The sequence below is a fragment of the Odontesthes bonariensis genome, chromosome 16 (genome assembly GCF_027942865.1).
Source record: "Odontesthes bonariensis isolate fOdoBon6 chromosome 16, fOdoBon6.hap1, whole genome shotgun sequence".
In the NCBI taxonomy this organism is placed as follows: domain Eukaryota; kingdom Metazoa; phylum Chordata; class Actinopteri; order Atheriniformes; family Atherinopsidae; genus Odontesthes; species Odontesthes bonariensis.
In genome coordinates, this window is record NC_134521.1 from 9,456,356 (window position 1) to 9,474,528 (window position 18,173).

The window sequence follows — 18,173 nt, forward strand, 5'->3', positions numbered from 1 at the left end:
GCTGTTGGTTTAATCATAACTTTATGTTGGTTATTTAGTTTATTAGTGTTAACATAAGCAATTTAAAGGCTTCCCTTCGGTTTTGAGGACACCGTAATGGACTTTTTGGCTATTGTTTAACATTTAATCACCTTGTATGCATTATGAGTGAAACAAGAGAGCAACTGACGGATTAACTAATTAAAAACTATTGTTAGTTTCAGTCCCAACATTTTTATACGGCTGAACTGAAAGACTGAAAATGATGATGATGCTGATAATTGGTAATCTTGGTTTGCATTGTCTGCTGAGCTCTTTGAATGTTTTTAATTTTTGTCATGATTCCAAATATGATGACACGCTGCGGCATGATCATAGCAAGCAATAATTACCAGATTGGGAGTATATGGCTGTATGTGTAGCTGTGAATGGCTGCCCAGAACCTTTTACAACAGCAGTATTAAACTGAAATGTCTCATTTAGCTCAACATCTGTGTGTAAAATGCTTGTTCCAGCAACATCTAGATTGTATAAAGTGAGATTTTGTGTGGCTTCATTTATGTTTCCTGCTCAGTTGTCTTGACAGGATTCAAATATATTTAAGAAAGATGTTAGAATAAATGATTAAATCACAAACTGGTTGAGAACACGAAGTTGTGTTTCCAAAAAGCTAATTAATTTGTCATCTTCTTTTCAAGCTTGGGAGACGATAAGATTTCTGTGTGATGCAACGCAACTGTCCAGTTATCTCGCAGGAGTTACGGGAAGAGCTGCCGCATAGAATCTGAAGGACGTTGTTTCTTGTCTCCTCGTCAAATCACATGTTTAGGTTTTTCGGAAGTAAATAAGCTGCTCGTGTGATTAGCGGCTGTGCAATCTCAAACTGCCACAGAGCAAGTCGTGTGGTTTTTATCATCGTTCTCCACGGGACAGCTGGCCAAAAAAAAAACATGGAGGATAATTATGGAGTGTAGGTGGTGCAGGAACAACAAAATTACAATTTGATTAGTCCTGGTGAACTGTTTCTGTTAAATGCTGAACTACAGAGGTTGTACTTAAATATTTGTGTCTTCGGGAATAATCAGATGACATTTATTTGCATATACTGTACATTGTGGACTTATGTTTCTGCATTTGGCAGACGCTTTGGCATCCTACTGGAGGTATGAAAGGTGGCGATCTTACCACTAACCTTTCCAGTCCCAATAAAAAGGGAAGCAGCCAGAATTCAGTGGTTGGTAGTTCGTTTGAGCCATTAAGTTAGTGTTAATATATGATTGATAAGTTAAAGATTGTTAACTCTACCAGGAGTGGGGTTCGAACCCACGTGGGCATTCACCCATTGGATCTTAAGTCCAACGCCTTAACCACTCGGCCATCCTGGTGTGATTCTGTTGGATAGAAATAACGAAACAGGAAGTGAGCATCTACACTGTGGAGGCTTTGACCTCACAAGAAGTCTGTTCAGCATATGAGTCCTGTAAGATACAAGCTGAAGCCCCCCACAGATCTGCCTCTTCTTTTGTATCTGATATTTCTTTTTAAAGACGAGGTCAATGTTGTCCCTACCAGTCCTAAGAATGAGTTTTCCACAGGATGCCATCTTGGAGATAGAATAGAATAGAAATAGAATAGAAAAATACTTTATTCATCCCCCAATGGGGGAAATTCAAATTAGTCAAGTAGCTCAAAAAATTATTAATATTTACAATGATTGTATATTAACAACAACAATAATAATACCAATTCTAATAAAAATACTACAACTAACTAATAATTATAATAATAATAATAAATGACTAAATAAATAAAAATAATAATTTCAGAAGAGATGCCCTGAGCCTTGTCAAAGTTGCTCAGGCCTTCACACCTGCACATATCTTTTACATCCAACCAGCTAAGAGAACAGACTTATAAACTAAAAGCATTCTTTAACACGTACACATGACACTTTAAAAAATGTATTATTAAGCAACATCTAGAAGAAGGAACACGAGAAGCTTAAAAATGACCAAGGGTTTAAAGTAGGGCTGGGCGAGTTAACTCGTTATTATCGCGTTAACTTGATATTTATTTAACGCCGATAAATATTTTATCACGCATTAACGCAGGTTTTATTATTGTAAAAGTCTGTTGAATGCATCACATTCACACAGTTACAGCAAACACCACGAAGCATGGAGTGATAAAATAAAGATAAACTAGCAGGTAACATCACCGCTACAGGTGCTCCTCGGTCTCTCTGTGAAGAGCTAACCGGCGCTACTTCCTGTTTTACTTGTTTCAACATAAAAGCACGTATTTCAAAATAAATTTAAAAAAAACTCCTGCATTTACAGCCAAGTTGAATTGTCTTCTCACTGTAGTAGTTCCAGTCTAAAATATCACTTAAAGGCAAAACACACAACTGATAGCAGCAAGTCATTCAAGGAAACAGACAGTGGAGCGAGGCTTCTACATAAAAACTACAGAAAGATGCTGATGTTAAAAGTGTGTTTGCACAACAAATGTTATGACACTTTCATTCATATGGCAGCACATTTAAAATAAAACTAAATGCTAAAAGCTATATACTACTTTTGAATTCATTTTTGGATTTTGCGTACAAATGCGATTAATCGTGATTAATCAGGGAAATCATGTGATTAATTAGATTACAAATTGTAATCGTTTCCCAGCCCTAGTTTAAAGAAGAAGTTGAAAAGATGTGGGAAGTGAATGCAATGATAATCGGAGCACTCAGGGCCCCAAACTGAGAGTTTCAACAGATGAATATCAGAGAGTCCAAGGAACAGCTGAGATGATGTGTAGAACGCCACCCGGAAGCTCTCAGGCCTCTGGTAGAAGACCCGAGCTTCAAATGCAACCACCCTTATGGGGGCGTTTTCTCAGCTGGCTGACTGGTTTTCATACTCGTGCATCAGTCACAGTAAAGAATTCATAAATGCAGGTGATGAATTTGATCATTTTAAATGCGGTCATCTGTTATTGGTTAGTGAAAGTGTGGATTAAATGAACAGCCTGCAGCTGAAGGAAAGTTTACATTGCTTTGTTCTTCAGCTGTACAGCACATTAAAAGCTTTGTCGGTGATGTTCCTAAACACACTTTCTGTTTACTCTTCCCCAGTTATCCGGCTGTATGTGAATTCCTACAGAGCAATAACCTATTATCAATTATCCGAGCACATGAAGCACAAGATGCTGGGTACGTTGTCACTACAATACACAAAAAAAAGCTTCATATTTTCTTTCCATATTTATGAGTAAACTTATTTCCTGCGTTCACTTCTACTCGACTGCCTTGAAGCTACCGGATGTATCGTAAAAGTCAGACCACTGGATTCCCATCCCTCATCACCATCTTCTCAGCGCCAAACTACCTGGATGTTTACAACAACAAAGGTCAGCAAGTATATCCGTCTCATCTGTGCATTTTATCACTCTGCAGCTGGTTTTTACACGCTTCTGCGTCACATCAATCACATGTTGTGGATGTTTTTACATATATTCCATTGCTAAAATGCATTTTCTCCATGTATTGTTTATCTGATATCTAAAATATTGATGTTAAAGTAGCTGTTAACAGTAAAAAGGGAGGCCTGGTGTGATGCAATGCCTTCAGCCCCGGCACATAAGGGGCTTGTGGCATTTCAGAACCCTTAAAAAGAAGCCTTTTAACCAATGAGGCCATTGGCCACGGGTTGGTCTGACTTTCAGCATTTATGTGAATGTTTTTTATTGCGCAAACCGGACCGCACAAGTCAGTGTAACTGCGTTTAGCTGTGATCAGGCATAAGAACGCATCAGGGAGCCCCCGTTTGTTTGTGCTCTCAGATCTGTGTCTTGGTTGCCATAGGCTATGGGAGATGGGGCGCGTGGGAGGGACTGTCAGCACTGCTGACTATCTCCATGTGGCTTTATCCCTCTTGATGTAACAGTGTCAGCAATCCCTGGCCTGAGCAGGGCCACCTAGTGGCTGAATATCACATTTAGCCTCTTTCTGTCTCTGTTAACAGGGTAGCATCCACTAACAGTAGGACATTTAGAAAGAGCATGCATGAGATGTCGTGCACGTGACACAATATAAAAAGCAGCTGTATCAGACCGAATCACATTTCTTTTTTAGAATATGACATGTTGAAAATAAGATAGTATTCAATTTTTTTCATTTGATGGCTTGAAATGAATAAAATAAAACAAAAAAACAACTACGTTTTTCAACTTTTATTTATTTTTTATAGATTTTTATTCTGTTATTCAACCTAAATGTAATCTTGTGTTGTTTATATATCTGCTTTTATACAGCGATTCACTGCATGTCTAACAGTTTATCTGAAAGAAGGATTTTATTACCCTCATCTCTCCTTCATGATGTGGCTTTACTGAGCTTTGATCTTTCTCAGATAAAGCAGCAATTCTCTGGACTTTTGATCTAAATATTAGTCCCTACTCCGGTTAAACTATCAGCTGTTCTGCAGCACGTGATCTCTGTTGTCGGGCAGCTTTGGTCAGGATTTAAGCAGACTGTTACACCCGCGTCTCCTCTGCTTCCCCCATCAGCTGCTGTGCTGAAATACGAGAACAACGTCATGAACATTCGACAGTTCAACTGCTCACCACATCCTTACTGGCTACCAAACTTCATGGATGTCTTCACCTGGTCTCTGCCATTTGTTGGAGAAAAGGGTTTGAGCTTTTTGATATCCATCACACGTTAATCTGTTTCCTCCGTGGCTCAGTACTCTGTGACTACCTGTTTCCTCCCCTTTGTTTTCTCCACAGTCACAGAAATGCTGGTGAATGTGCTGAGCATCTGCTCTGATGATGAACTCATGATGAATGATGAAGATGAGATTTTTGATGGTGAGAAGATTGTTAAATTTACACTCAACACTGAACTACATCACACAGCTCTTAACTTTGTTTTCTAAATTGTCTTTTTTTTCCCCATTTGTTTAGTTACCTAACTTACCGCACTTACTCTAGCACTAGTTATGCTCTTAGCTGTTTGGTTTTGGAAGGAAATGCACTAATGATTTCTTGTGACCTGAAGTTCTTTTGCCTACCGATGTGGAACACACTTCATCATCATCATCATCAACTTTATTTATATAGCCTTTTAACACAGCCTTGGCTGAAACAAAGTGCTGTACAACACAAAATAAAACAAGACATAAAACACAAGAACAATGTAAAAATAACAATAAACAACAACAATATTAAAATAATAAAAACAATAAAACAATAACAGAAACAGAGTCTCATGCTGGGTTAAAAGCCAGGGAATAAAAATGGGTTTTAAGATAATTTTTAAAAATGGGCAGTGAAGAGGCTTGTCTGACTTATTGTAAGTCGCTTTGGATAAAAGCAAAATCAAATCAAGTTTATTTGTACAGCACATTTCATGTACAAAACAATTCAAAGTGCTTTACATAAAATAAAAGCATTGCAGCAGGGAGTGGAAGAAGCATTAAAAATACATAAAAGAATATAAAGAGAAACAAATAAAATAATTTAAATGAATTTAAAAACAAGCAACAGTCCAGATAAGTTCAAAGATATCGTGCAGATTTCATGCATAGACACATGAGAACAGAAATGTCTTTAACCTGGATTTAAAAATGTCTCCATTTGGTGAAAGTTTAATCTCCACTGGCAGTTTGTTCCACTTGTTTGCAGCATAACAGCTAAATGCTGCTTCTCCATGTTTAGTCTGGACTCTGGACTGGACCAGCTGACCTGAGTCCTTGGATCTAAGAGCTCTGCTGGGTTTATATTCTCTGAACAGATCACAGATGTATTTTGGGCCTAAACCCGACTGTAATGTAATGTAATGTAACTATTGTCAGCTAATTTAACTGTCTGACTAGAAGATGATATTTTTCCTGTGTATTACAGCAGGGAGCCATAGGTTGGTAGTAAAATACAGCAAAGATTTAAGGGTAGCATCAGTAAACATACTAAGACAACATCAATTACATCACAATGGTAAACAAACCATATCTGATTCACTAGATGCACAGTAGACTATTATGACACAATCTATTGAATATAGTCGCATTGGTTAGAAATCAGAGGGGCAGTGTTACACATTATAACAGTATCCTATACACAAATTCTATAGTAAATGTAAAGTATGTCCAGAACCCTACAAAGTCCTTCTTACTAAAACCAAGTTTTTTTAGCATTGTTAACATGTCCATAAGATTTTTTTTTTAATTACAAGCCACCAGTGCCATGGCTGAGGAGTCCTTCTTTGAATCTGCAGAGCACCGACCTAAAGTCTCATGCCGAGTTCAGACAGCCTCTATGTGCTTACCAGATTATCTGGAGGAATCAGCACCAAGCAACCCTGACTACTTGCAGCTAATTTGCATACGCTGTGATGATGAATAAGATTGATGAAGTAGCTTGTAAGCTGAGAGGAAATTAGTACGGGGTAGGCGGGGAACACAGCAGAGGCAAGGCCGAGCTACGGGTTGGCTGTGAGAGTCTTGCTCCCAGGAGCAAACTGCAGAAGCCACTAGCTCTGGGAACACGAGGGCAGATAGGATTGGGAACTGGGTCAACCTGGGAGCTATCAAAATGAACTCTAACTGCTGAAATAAGGCCAAGCGAGAAGCTGCAGCACTCTATGAGCCGTGCAGGCCGACCAGAAGGTTGCTCACCCTGGCCGAGACTTCGCTCTGGTAGCTCCCATCTAGCCCAGCACTCCTGCAGCTAACAGCTGCCATGTCGGCCTGCACAGCTTGTAGAGTGCCATGGCTTGTTTTAACTTCTGCTGTGTGCCGCTAATCACGGGAACTGGGAGCACTGGGCTAGCTAGCAGCCCAGCTCCTGGAAGCTACCATCACCTGAATTGTTGAAAACATTGGCAGTGAATACATGATCAGTATTGATCGTAATTCCTTTGGCTTCCTTGAGAATTGCTTTCTATTTCAAAGATGAATTTTTTTGAGATAAAAGAGTTATTTTCACTGTTTAAACTGTGTTGAATCAGAACACATATGATACATAAATGTACGGTTGAATTAATATTAGAATTGGTCATTGTTTAGCAGAAAAATGGAATCCTTAACAACTTTAAAGGCATGAGAGATTGATTTCTAGGAAAATTTTCAATTTGGAGGTGCTCAGATGACTTTTTAGAGGATTACACTGTAGCTTGTGATAGCATCTGTCATATCTGAAAAGCATATAATGACAGTCTCCATATTTCTTTGCAGCAAATGCTGCTGCAGCACGCAAGGAGGTGATCAAAAACAAGATCCGTGCTATTGGGAAAATGGCCAAAATGTTCTCAGTTCTCAGGTAGGCTTCTTTTTTTTTTTTTTTTAAGTGTGTGAATGTAGGTGCAATCGCAGGGTCTATGTGCATATGCAGAAAGGGTATTAGCCGCTTCTCTGTGTGGGGGGCATTGAGTATTTGTGTCCAATTTGATCAGGGTTCAGCACAATTTTCCAACCCGGTCTCTGTTCTTCCTGCAGAGAGGAGAGCGAAAATGTGTTGACGCTTAAGGGCCTGACGCCCACTGGCATGCTGCCAAGTGGGGTTCTCTCTGGAGGCAGACAGACACTGCAGAGTGGTGAGTCTTTTCGCTACGATTTAGTCCCTCTTTTTCGGCATTTCTATTCCTCATCACCATTCTCAGTTCCATCATTACCCTTATCTTTCTCTGTGTCCCTCCCTACCTTAAATTGAAGATCTGCCAATGAGCGTTGTAGCTTTTTCAGAGGTACTCATGCACATCATGCTGCAGAACCCAGTGTTGGAAACCATTTCTCGGTCAACAGTACCAATGTTCAGCAGCCAGTGAGGACAAACTTCGACTTTAAGCTGATTTAAGACTTGTTAGAGTCATTGTACTGGATAGGTAATGTAAAATACCCTGACCAGCATTGTGAATTGTAACAGCTAATGTTGGATGATATTAAGCAGTTATCTAGTCACATATACAAGCCAAGATTTAAAGATCCCATGTCACACTCATATACATCTTCCTAATCCCTATTTTTCCCTACATGCTTAAAAAAAACCTCATTCTTTTTCCTAATCTTAACCGTTTGATTTTCTGTCCGAGGCTCTGTATACAACAACACAGGTATATCGATAACCTCTGACTTTTCTACGCGTTTGTGCCTTTTGTTCAAATGTAAACCACCATTTGGGAGAAGAATAAACAGAAAAAGAAGGTGTTTGGGTGGACTTAGCCTTAAAAACTTAGTTTTAGCTCCTGCCTCCTTAAGGCTCCCTTCCTGAAAGGCCCAGTCTGCTCTGATCGGTCGGCCGATCGCTAAAGATTCAAGACTTTAAAGCAGCTGCTTATTCTTTGAGGTGTACCAAGCCGGCCACGAGGAATGCCTTTGATGGCGAGGTTGTTGAGCAACGGAGGAAAACCTTGGACTGTCCGAAGCAGGTTTCAAGGAGTTCAGGAGCAGAGTCTTGCATATGCATGAAAAGCTGTAACACAGAGAAGCAAAGGAAAGATAAACAGAGGGCAAAGGATCTGTGTGTCACTCATGTCAGCCCAACACTCTTCGCCATCTCACATATCTGTCGCTCTCTTTCTGTTGATCTGTCTTTGTTTTGTTTTCACATGAATTATCAAACCCCAGAATGATTCAGATTCTCTCAGTATTAAAGGAACAGTTTGCCTCTATGACATCCCATACTAGCGATTAAATTTATGAACATTTTCTTACCCCCTGCTGCGTCCTGTGAGCCGAGTTCCAGCCTCGTTTTGCTGTTGATGAAGGTAGTCCGGCTAGTTTGCTGGGGTTTAAAAAATAAGCGTTTTGCTTCTCAAAACAATATGCGTTCAAAAGAGTAATACATTTGCATCACAAAATCGTTCTCCAGGAAAAAGTCAGACCTCACAATCGCTTGGCCCTATTTTCTCTCCCTTTGTATCACTGCCTGCTGCCGACAGCCGCGCCTGTTACGGTGTTTGCTGCTCGGAAGCAGGGGACTGCTCAGTCTGCACTTCGGTCTGCACGGTCTGCACAGCAGGCAGTGATACGAAGGGAGAGAAAATAGCACCAAAGCGATTGTGAGGTCTGAATTTTTCCTGGAGAACGATTTTGTGATGCAAATGTATTACTCTTTTAAACGCATATTGTAGCAAAACGCTTTATTTTTGTGGCCCCAGCCAACTAGCCGGACTACCTTCATCAACGCCAAAATGAGGCTGGAACTCGGCTCACAGGACGTATCAGGGGGTAAGAAAATGTTCATAAATGATATTGCTAATATTGGATGTCATACAGCTTCATGTCAAAAGAGGCGAACTATCCCTTTAACGCATGCTGCTCTTCTGAGTTTGGCTGCATTGACAATGAACATGTAAAAACTCATCTGGCCAAAAAACACGAGTCGCCTTCTCCCTGGGGCTGCACTTTACATCTGCATGGCTTCATCAGGAGTAACCTGCTCCTGCTTCCCTCCTCCCCCTTCAGCCACCATTGAAGCCATTGAAGCCATCGAGCCGAGTGATGAGGACTCAGAAGGTAAATCGGTGCTCCTTCTCCCACCTCTTCTCAACATGTTGTCAGGGTCTCCTGCTAAGTTCATACATCAATGCCTCTACTCTTAGAGCTAATGTTGGTATGACAGGCACTTTACTGCACAGTGGATTAGAATATTAAAAATATATAATTCTATTTTAAATGAATTGGTGCAATTTGAATGAACATTCCCAGATATACATGGAGTGAATTCTAAGGAACTGTTTTGTAATGAATGCCTGGGTGGTAAGGGGTAAAAACATGTCATAACTGGAAGGATGGGAATCTGGTAAGAGATCATGCACTCCTCACGTGCACTGAAAGCAGAGTCCACCCTTGCAGCTCTCGCCACCATCTACTGCCTGCACCAACATGGAGAGGCTGAGCCCTCATAAGAACGGGTGCGAGGAGATGCTTGACTGAAGCACATAGTTTAGGGAATGGCCTCCGTTTGATCCAACAAACTGCACATGAACAAGGAAAAAACAGGGCTTCAACGTGAAATAAATGTACTGACAGCTCCTGTAGTAATCTTTACTCACTAATCAAGTAGCTGCAGTGTGATACAGCATTTATTGTGTTTATTTCTGTGCCTCTTGGAACGAGTAGACATTTATGACACTGCATAGATTCTTTAGAGGCGTGGCAACACGAGCAAGCTTTTATGGCCACATTTATGCTACCTTACATATTTGATTAATGTATTAAACGAAACCTTCCATTCTTAAGGTTACAGGACTACTTTATTAATTTATTTTTCTATGGAAATTGGATACTGGGGTGAGTTATAATTACTCTACTTGATAAAAGCCAAATCAAGCAGCCAAACCTAAATGTGTGGGAAAGAAAAGAAAAATCAGCTCTCTGCTCTTGGCAGCGGTGGAGCTGGAATGCTTTTCAAATCATGGGCCATTTAGAGCCCACATTAAACTTAAAGTGTGGCCAGGTGTAAGCACAGGTTGTATTTAAACTTCCCCAGCCTCTAACTGTTTGACTTTGAATATAATTTTACAAATTGTTCTTTGTTCTGGCACTTAAGCGAGAACACTCTGAGATTCTGCCATTACACGCTCCTGATCCCTTTGTGTGTATTCTCTCCTTCAGCTATCCGCGGGTTCTCCCCCCAGCACAAGATCACCAGCTTTGAGGAGGCTAAAGGCTTAGACCGCATCAACGAGCGCATGCCACCTCGCAGGGATGGGGTGAACCACGTCGGTCACTCCATGGGAAAGATGAATATGTCGGAGGCAAACGGCACAGAAGACAACAGCAACATCCAGTGATGTGCTGTCTGAGCCTCAGAACCGTGCCGATGTTGCGCTGTGCAGCAAGACTTTGCTAAATCAGAAATTTCAGGCCTCAGAACATAGATATAAAACAGGCCCACAGGTAGAACATGAAATCTGCAGCAAATCTTAAAAACGGGCAAAAAGGTCATTTATTTTATGACAGTGTGTCACTGCACAGTTGGGGGAGGGGGAGCTGAGGTTCACAGCAAAGGGCAACCATGAGGAGAGACCCACAGGCTGCAGCTTGACTGCAAGTGTGGTTTGAGAGCTGTGTCTGACTGTTGTTCCCTTATTTCAATTCAATTACAGACTGAATTGTTGGGGGTTATGTTGCTTTGAGTGCTGGCACACGTGTGCTCCTTTACTACAGGGCCTGACAGAAGACATAATTGCAGTATCCATGCCACACAAACCCTTTTACTGTTTTATAAAGTATTTATTATGAATCACTCACAAATTCACTTGGACAGAAAAATAATATTCTTTATCTACATGTTTTGCTAGTATTAGGTCACATCACTTTGTGAGGGGGATAAAATAAAGGAAAGGAAGGAAAACAAAACAAAAAGTAAAACCTGCAGTGTGCTATCTTACCAGTGGACTTAAATTTATTGATTTACCTTGTAGTAAGATACTGTCATTCTGCAAGGGAAACCAGATAGGGTGCTCATGTGTGCTCTTACAGCCAAAACCACTGCTGTAAAGCTCAGTAATCTCCAGCCTTGTTACTTTTCTCATATTCCACAGCATCTCCCAACTAATCTTAATTTGGAGGCGATGAAAAGAACATTTGGGAAACACTGTTTACCGAAGGTACGTCCGCATCTCAGATTAAAAACCAAGATTTAGCACCTAAAAACGTCCCGTGTGAAGAGGCTAATTCATTAACAGGTGAATCTAAGTGGGTCTTATTCCTAGCCAGATCATCAGAACAGTTCTTTACATATCACATTAGAAGAGCATGGCATCCATGGCATCCTCACATTACCAAAAAAAGCAGGCAGTTTGTTTTTAAGGTGGATCATCTCACATCCGAATACATATCACCATTTCCTGGGGGCCACAAGGGTGGCTTTAAAGTTGGGCTGTCAAGACCCTAAAGGATCATTTCTCACCCGTTTCTCACTAAAGAGACAGTCAGAACACGTGCAGTCGCTCAAGTCATCCCAGGAGTTTCTGCACTTTTTGCTGTGCTGCAACACAACGCTCTCTATCAGACGGACGGGGAAGTTCTACACATTTGTGAACTCGTAAAATTCAAATATGTTTTGTTTAAAGAGTATTCAACAAGCACGTCCACCATCGTGTCAGTTGGAACATGCAGGCTTACATCCACCCTGAAGACCTCTTAAGTTCACTTTATGAACGAGTCCTGAGCATAATTTAATGAAGCATGTTTATTTTCACTAAGATTCAACACGGATGGATTAAAGTTAACCAGAAGTCCTTTCCTTTTGTGAAAACTGAGCACAGTGCAGACGAGGCGTCTGAACTGATTACAAATTAATTTATCAACAGTGGTTAATTTGTTAACCTATTAATCCTTGTTTTTGGAATTTCTCCAAACCAATCTAATTTTACTGAGCAGTGCAGTGAAGTAACAGGATGAGGACAAAATCCCCGACAGGTGCGATCACGCTGCGAGCCGAAAACAATCTATCCCCAATGTCCAAACGGTGCGTTCAAATACTTATTGGAATGCTGCCACGTTGCTCTCTTTAAAGTGACTTAGAGTAAAGAAAACAACATGTGAACTGGAATTATTCTGGTTATTTTAAAACATAGTAAAGGTCGAGGAAGCTCCAAACCATCGTTTCAACATTCTATAAATTTCTAGAATTTCCTGTCAATCATAGATATTTTTTCTAGTTGATATTCCATCTTTCTATTCAATTCTGAGAGTATGTGAATTAAGGATGGACAAAAAGTGACTTTCAACACAGCATCTATGATATGGAACGCATCAATGCATGCAATTAAGTTCCTAATTGTTATGTGAGATTATAATCGTGATAGTTGTGTTTCAAATAGTAAACTTGAATTAATTTATTTTTTGATTATATTTGTAGTTTTATTTGTCTTGTTTTATAAATTTTATAAGTAGGCTTCCTTTGGTCCATTCTTTTCTTTTCTCTTCCTTATGTTATTTACTGCCACTGCTTTTAATTTTATAATGATTTATCGTATGCAGAGATGCCCTTTTAAGGTGCAAAGCCTTGTGTTCTACTTTTTCTGTTGTACTGATGTACAGAAAATGTTCAATAGTGTGAATGAATATAATCTCAGTGAAAAGCAACTCTTCAGGCTGCCAAAGCATGATAGCATGGAATTCAAATGTAAATGAACTGGACACGCAGAAAAATCAGGTGTCACACTTACATTTACAGGAAACATTGTATTCTGGTTATATTTACTGCTATTATTATCGTTACAAGTAAGCTTATGGTTATTTTCCCTCCTCCGTTTCTGGTTCTTGTATGGTCTTACATGCACACTTCAACAAAGGAATATAATGGATTTTATCTTGCAACATTTTTTTATTATCTATGGAGATATGTTTTGGCATTTGACTTCCTAAATAATACACACATTGTAAGCATGCCCTATGGGACAAATCACATTTTTTTACTCTTGAATAAAATATGCATGAACAAATTGTGTGGAAAGGTCTGGTGGAAACATTGATTTAACTGCATTGCCTCCAGTTACATGAAAAAACGCAAATAAATACGACTCTTATTCCAAAAAAAAAGCAGGGATGCTGTGCAAAATGTAAGTAAAACAACAGGATGTAATGATTTGCACATCTTGTGAAACCAATATTTTATTCACTGGAGGACATAGAAAAACAGACTATTTTTTTCCATTTCATGAAACCTATGATCTTATTTTTAATTTGATGGTAGCAACAACCGGGACAGAGCCGTGTTTCCCACCGCATCCCCTCTGCTTTAAACAGTAAACTTGAGGGGATCAGCTGCAGGAACTACAGGAGAAGAAATGCTGTTTCATTCTCATCTAATATAGCTGTTCAACAGCCCTGAGTCACCTTTGTTGTATTTTGTGTTTCATGGTGCGTCAAATGTTTTCATTTGGTGAGAGCTCTGGGATACAGGCAGGTCAGCCCAGCGCTGCTTCCATAAGTCCTCCACTACAAAGCCATCCTGTTGCAGTTTAGCTGAAATTTGCAAAGCTGAAAAAGACATCATCTGCCCACGTTGCCCTAAAACCTGCATGTACTTTTCAGCATTGATGGTGCTTTTCCAGGTGTGCAAGTTGCCAGTTTCATGGGCAGTATGGCACCCCCCATACCCAAAGAATTCCATCTGACCACAGAGGAGTTTTCCTCACAGTTTGACCCAAAGAAGACGGCAGTGTTTCCGGATCATGTTCACATATTTGGCTTCTTTGCATAAAAAAAAACCTTATTCTTGTTGTTAGTGATGCAGTGATTTCCATGACCACATCACGTCTGTTCTAAATGCAGTGTCACCAGAGGGACTACAGAAGATCACGTGGTCGCGCTTAATACGAATTTTCGTGTCGTGTCCATTGCGCGCACAGAGATGTCTGGATCTCTCTACTTCTCTGGAATATTTAAAGTCTTCGCAGTTTCAAGGTGAAGAGCACAAGTTTTGATAATATCACAACATTTTGACTCACAGGGGGTTCTTTCCTTCGTAACAGCAGGTTCCAAAATAGGCTTCCGTAGATAACTGAAACTCGCACTACTGTACATAACGAATATCCATTTTCTATCCATTGCGCCACTGAACACTACTGTACACTGTATATATTCCCCAGTTATAATCACGATCTGCACCACTGTACATGCTGCATAGTGAAACATAACACATAGTGCATTACCTGTCGCAATCATGCACACACATATTTATATGTCTCATCATACTTCTGCACACATCGTGTATAAATGTTGTTCTAGAGCTGCTGTTTATTTCAGTGCAATGACAAAAAAAAAAGAAAAAAAAGCTGGATCTAAAGATAATCGGGGATGGGGAATTCACTTTAAATACACCTTAAAGGGATAATCCGGAGTAAAATGCACTTTAGATCAATTTATGGGATGTTGGGAGTACATACGTTGAGGTGACATCAAAATCATGTCATTCGGATGTGTTTTGAGAATTTCGATTTGACCATTTTTAGCCAAAAGTCGTTAGCCTGGAAGTGAATGGGGCAAATCATGTCTCTGCTACAAAACACTATTTTTATACCTCTTCTACAGCACCAAACAACATAACACTTACGTGGTAGTTTTTTTCAAACCAATATCACGTAAGTGTTATGTTGTTTGGAGCTGTAGAAGAGGTATAAAAATAACGTTTTGTAGCGGTGACATGATATGCCCCTCTGACTTCCAGGCTAACGACTTTTGGCTAAAAACGGTCAAATCGAAATTCTCAAAACACATCCGAATGACATGATTTTGATGTCAACTCAACGTATGTACTCCCAACATCCCGTAAATTGATCTAAAGTGCATTTTACTCCGGATTATCCCTTTAAATAAGGAAGCCGAGAGCAGCCGTGCCTGCATATCAGGGGCGTGGCTACGGGGGGGCTGGGGGCACTGCCCCCGCAGGAACAAGTCCTGCCCCCCTGAGAAATGCCCTGTCCATCCAAAGAAAACTGGCCAGAAAAAAAGGCCACGATTTATTATCTCTGTTTGTGTCTTGTATTGATAGAATAAATGCAGGTGGTGATTTTAAAAAAGCATATATCTGCAAAGTTTATAGCTTTATTTATTTTTTTGTTATCGTGTTTCCCCCCCCTCCGTAACCTTAACCCCTTGCTGCTGAAAAAAAAAGGCGATTTTCACATTTTCGGATGTTTTTCTTGTATATAATGATCTGAAATGTAGACTTAATGAAGGTAATAAAAAGCTGGAGTTGGCTGGATGTCTTGCCCCAAGTATCTAATTGAATTTAAACCCTCAATGGAGAATGTGGAGCATGTTAAACAAAAGCTATTGCATCCTAAAGTCCTGGTCTAAAAGCCTCTCCAAAATAGGACATATTTGCAACATGGCGAAGGGGTTAAGGGGTAGCCTGATAAACCAGCCTAAATGGATTGGATGTCTAATTTAGTCTGGCACCGATCAATGGATACAACGGAACATTGTTGATGAGCACAACCCGTTGTCTTTCAAACCGCGTCTGTGCCTATAGGCCAACGCTCTGACCAATCAGCGCAACTGACTGTGACGTAGTAAGCGTGACAGAAAGCTTTGGTGGGAGGGGACTCTTCCAAAACTGATGCCAAGCACAGATTCTATAATAGGACAGATACGCCACTCACGGTGCATTTCCGGTTTCCAACGAGGCGATTTTGGTTGCAGTTCCACCCTCTTTCCACGTGGGGCGCCCAATTTTGGAGACCAGAATGAATGGAGTCCTATGGAGCTATACGCCCTTTCGTGCCCTTATCTCAAGATATAATTTTTTCTCTAGTAATTCGAATGTTGTTTTCGAAAAAGGGTGTTTAGAAAATACCCATGGCTGAGTTTTAGATTTTTAGAGCCACTCATTTGCTTAAAAAAAGGATTTGAAGTGTATATGACGTCATACATAGCGGGTCGACCAGCTGTCATTAGCACAATGCTAGCGCGTTGTGGACAACAAGAAGCCAACCAGTAAGAAATCAAAGCGATATATGTACTCGTTCAGTAGATTTTTTACTTGAAACCCATGTTGAGCTCTCAGAAACTACATTCAAATCTGAGCGCTCTTGAGGAGACTTAGGTGAAACTGACCATTTGTAGCATCTAGCTCCATAGGGCCCCATTCATTCTGGTCTCCACCGACGCTCCCAGTGGAATTCTGGTGGAACTGCAGCCAAAAAGCCGGTACAATGGGGCTTAATACAGAGTGGCAAGGCTGTTCGTTATAATGGCTGTGTGCCAAGGCTGAATCAAACGAGCACTGTTCCATTGCCGCCGCCATCTTTCTTGTTGTGCTTTCGCTTGTCTATGTTCGCTTCCACTGCCCAACGTCGCACTGCTCTGTCGTCACTCCCTCAAAACCCCGCACCAGAACCCTCTGGCCCGCCCGCGTTGATTCAAAACACATCTCTGCGTTGTGATTGGTTTAGTTGCCATCTGCCAGATTCAGGGCAGTATTTTCAAAATGACAAGTGGATCGAGGCCAGACCCAACCGCAGGCAAAACATTTTGCTGTCCAGCAGTTGGCGCTGGTTTTCCAGGCTAGTTAAGGGGCAGAACGGTCGTCAAAACTGCTTTCCAGTTGCTTCGTTTGAATAAGGGGCGTGTCTGTCAGTCCTCCTCCATTTAAATAGCACAACGCTGTGCGGGAGTTTACTTTCCACACTGTTAACAAAATTGACGGTCATGATTTATGCTAGTGTGATCATATTTTCATTACCAAATTGAATTATTACTATTATTATTATTATTATACTTGAAGTTGTATTAGTGGTTTTCCATCGATTTTTTTCCAGGTATTGTTTTCTGCCCCCCCAGATGAGCTAACTGTCCACCCACACATGCCATTCTGGTCACACCTCTGCTGCATATATTTATTATTTATTTTGATGCAGTTTCTCGACTAACCCTAAGTTACCCATTCGGTTATCTCGAGACAGTAAAGCTAGTGTTCAGGTGAGAACTAGTTGTTTGATTCCACTGTCTCGAGATATTGGCCTTTTATACCCTTTCTTCTAACGAGACTTTGACACATTATTATGCCCCTTTTCCACCGAACATTTTTGTACCAGTACAGCTCTACACGGTACGACTCTACCCTGATTGGGAGCTTTTCCATCGCGGGTTGAAGGTGGAACCCGTTACGATTTTTAGCACCGGCTAGTACCTGCTTCAGAGGTGGGTCTAGTCGGTACTAGCTGATACTAAAACGTCACGTGATCAGTGCTGTCCACTGATTGGTCAGGTGAAATTACATCATACACGCAATGAAGCTCGGGGAGCTTTAAATTATCACCCGCCATGTATGAACAGAGAATAAACAGAATTGCGAACATGGAAGACCAGAGAAGGAAAGCCAACCCATGGACGATGAACGTGGTGCAGACCTTTCTGTGTGTGGTGGCCGAGGACCGCATACAGGAGGAACTGGACGGAGCGACACGAAATGAGAAGGTGTTCCAGGATATAGCCAAGCTGATGGCTAGCCATGGCTATCACCGGAATTCTCAGCAGTGCCGAGACAAGCTGAAGAGTGATTACCGGCAGGTAAAGGACCACAACAGCCGGAGTGGAAGTGGTTTGACCAAATGGACGGCATTTACGGTCACCGCCCGGTTAACCGGGGCAAGGAGAGTGGCGTGGATACGGCGACGTCTTTGTTGGAGGCGATGGGAAATGATAAGTTGTTCTTATCCCCTTGGTGCAACGCTTATATCTTAA

The 18,173-nt window shown here is 40.8% G+C and overlaps 1 protein-coding gene and 1 non-coding gene across 2 annotated transcripts in view; one reads left to right on the forward strand and one right to left on the reverse strand.

The window, feature by feature from the left end:
* Positions 1–13,426, forward strand: part of ppp3ca (protein phosphatase 3, catalytic subunit, alpha isozyme) — a 31,235-nt gene extending 17,809 nt beyond the window's left edge. Inside the window, exons 7-14 of the mRNA XM_075487692.1 lie at positions 3,107–3,184; positions 3,287–3,381; positions 4,540–4,665; positions 4,762–4,842; positions 7,206–7,290; positions 7,467–7,564; positions 9,435–9,485; positions 10,587–13,426. Coding sequence (XP_075343807.1) covers positions 3,107–3,184; positions 3,287–3,381; positions 4,540–4,665; positions 4,762–4,842; positions 7,206–7,290; positions 7,467–7,564; positions 9,435–9,485; positions 10,587–10,765 — 793 coding nt within the window. The 3' untranslated portion in view covers positions 10,766–13,426. The remainder of the gene's footprint in view (positions 1–3,106; positions 3,185–3,286; positions 3,382–4,539; positions 4,666–4,761; positions 4,843–7,205; positions 7,291–7,466; positions 7,565–9,434; positions 9,486–10,586) is intronic.
* trnal-uaa (transfer RNA leucine (anticodon UAA)) lies at positions 1,282–1,364 on the reverse strand. The gene has a single exon. It is a non-coding gene; the product is annotated as a tRNA-Leu (tRNA).
* Positions 13,427–18,173: the final 4,747 nt, after the last annotated feature.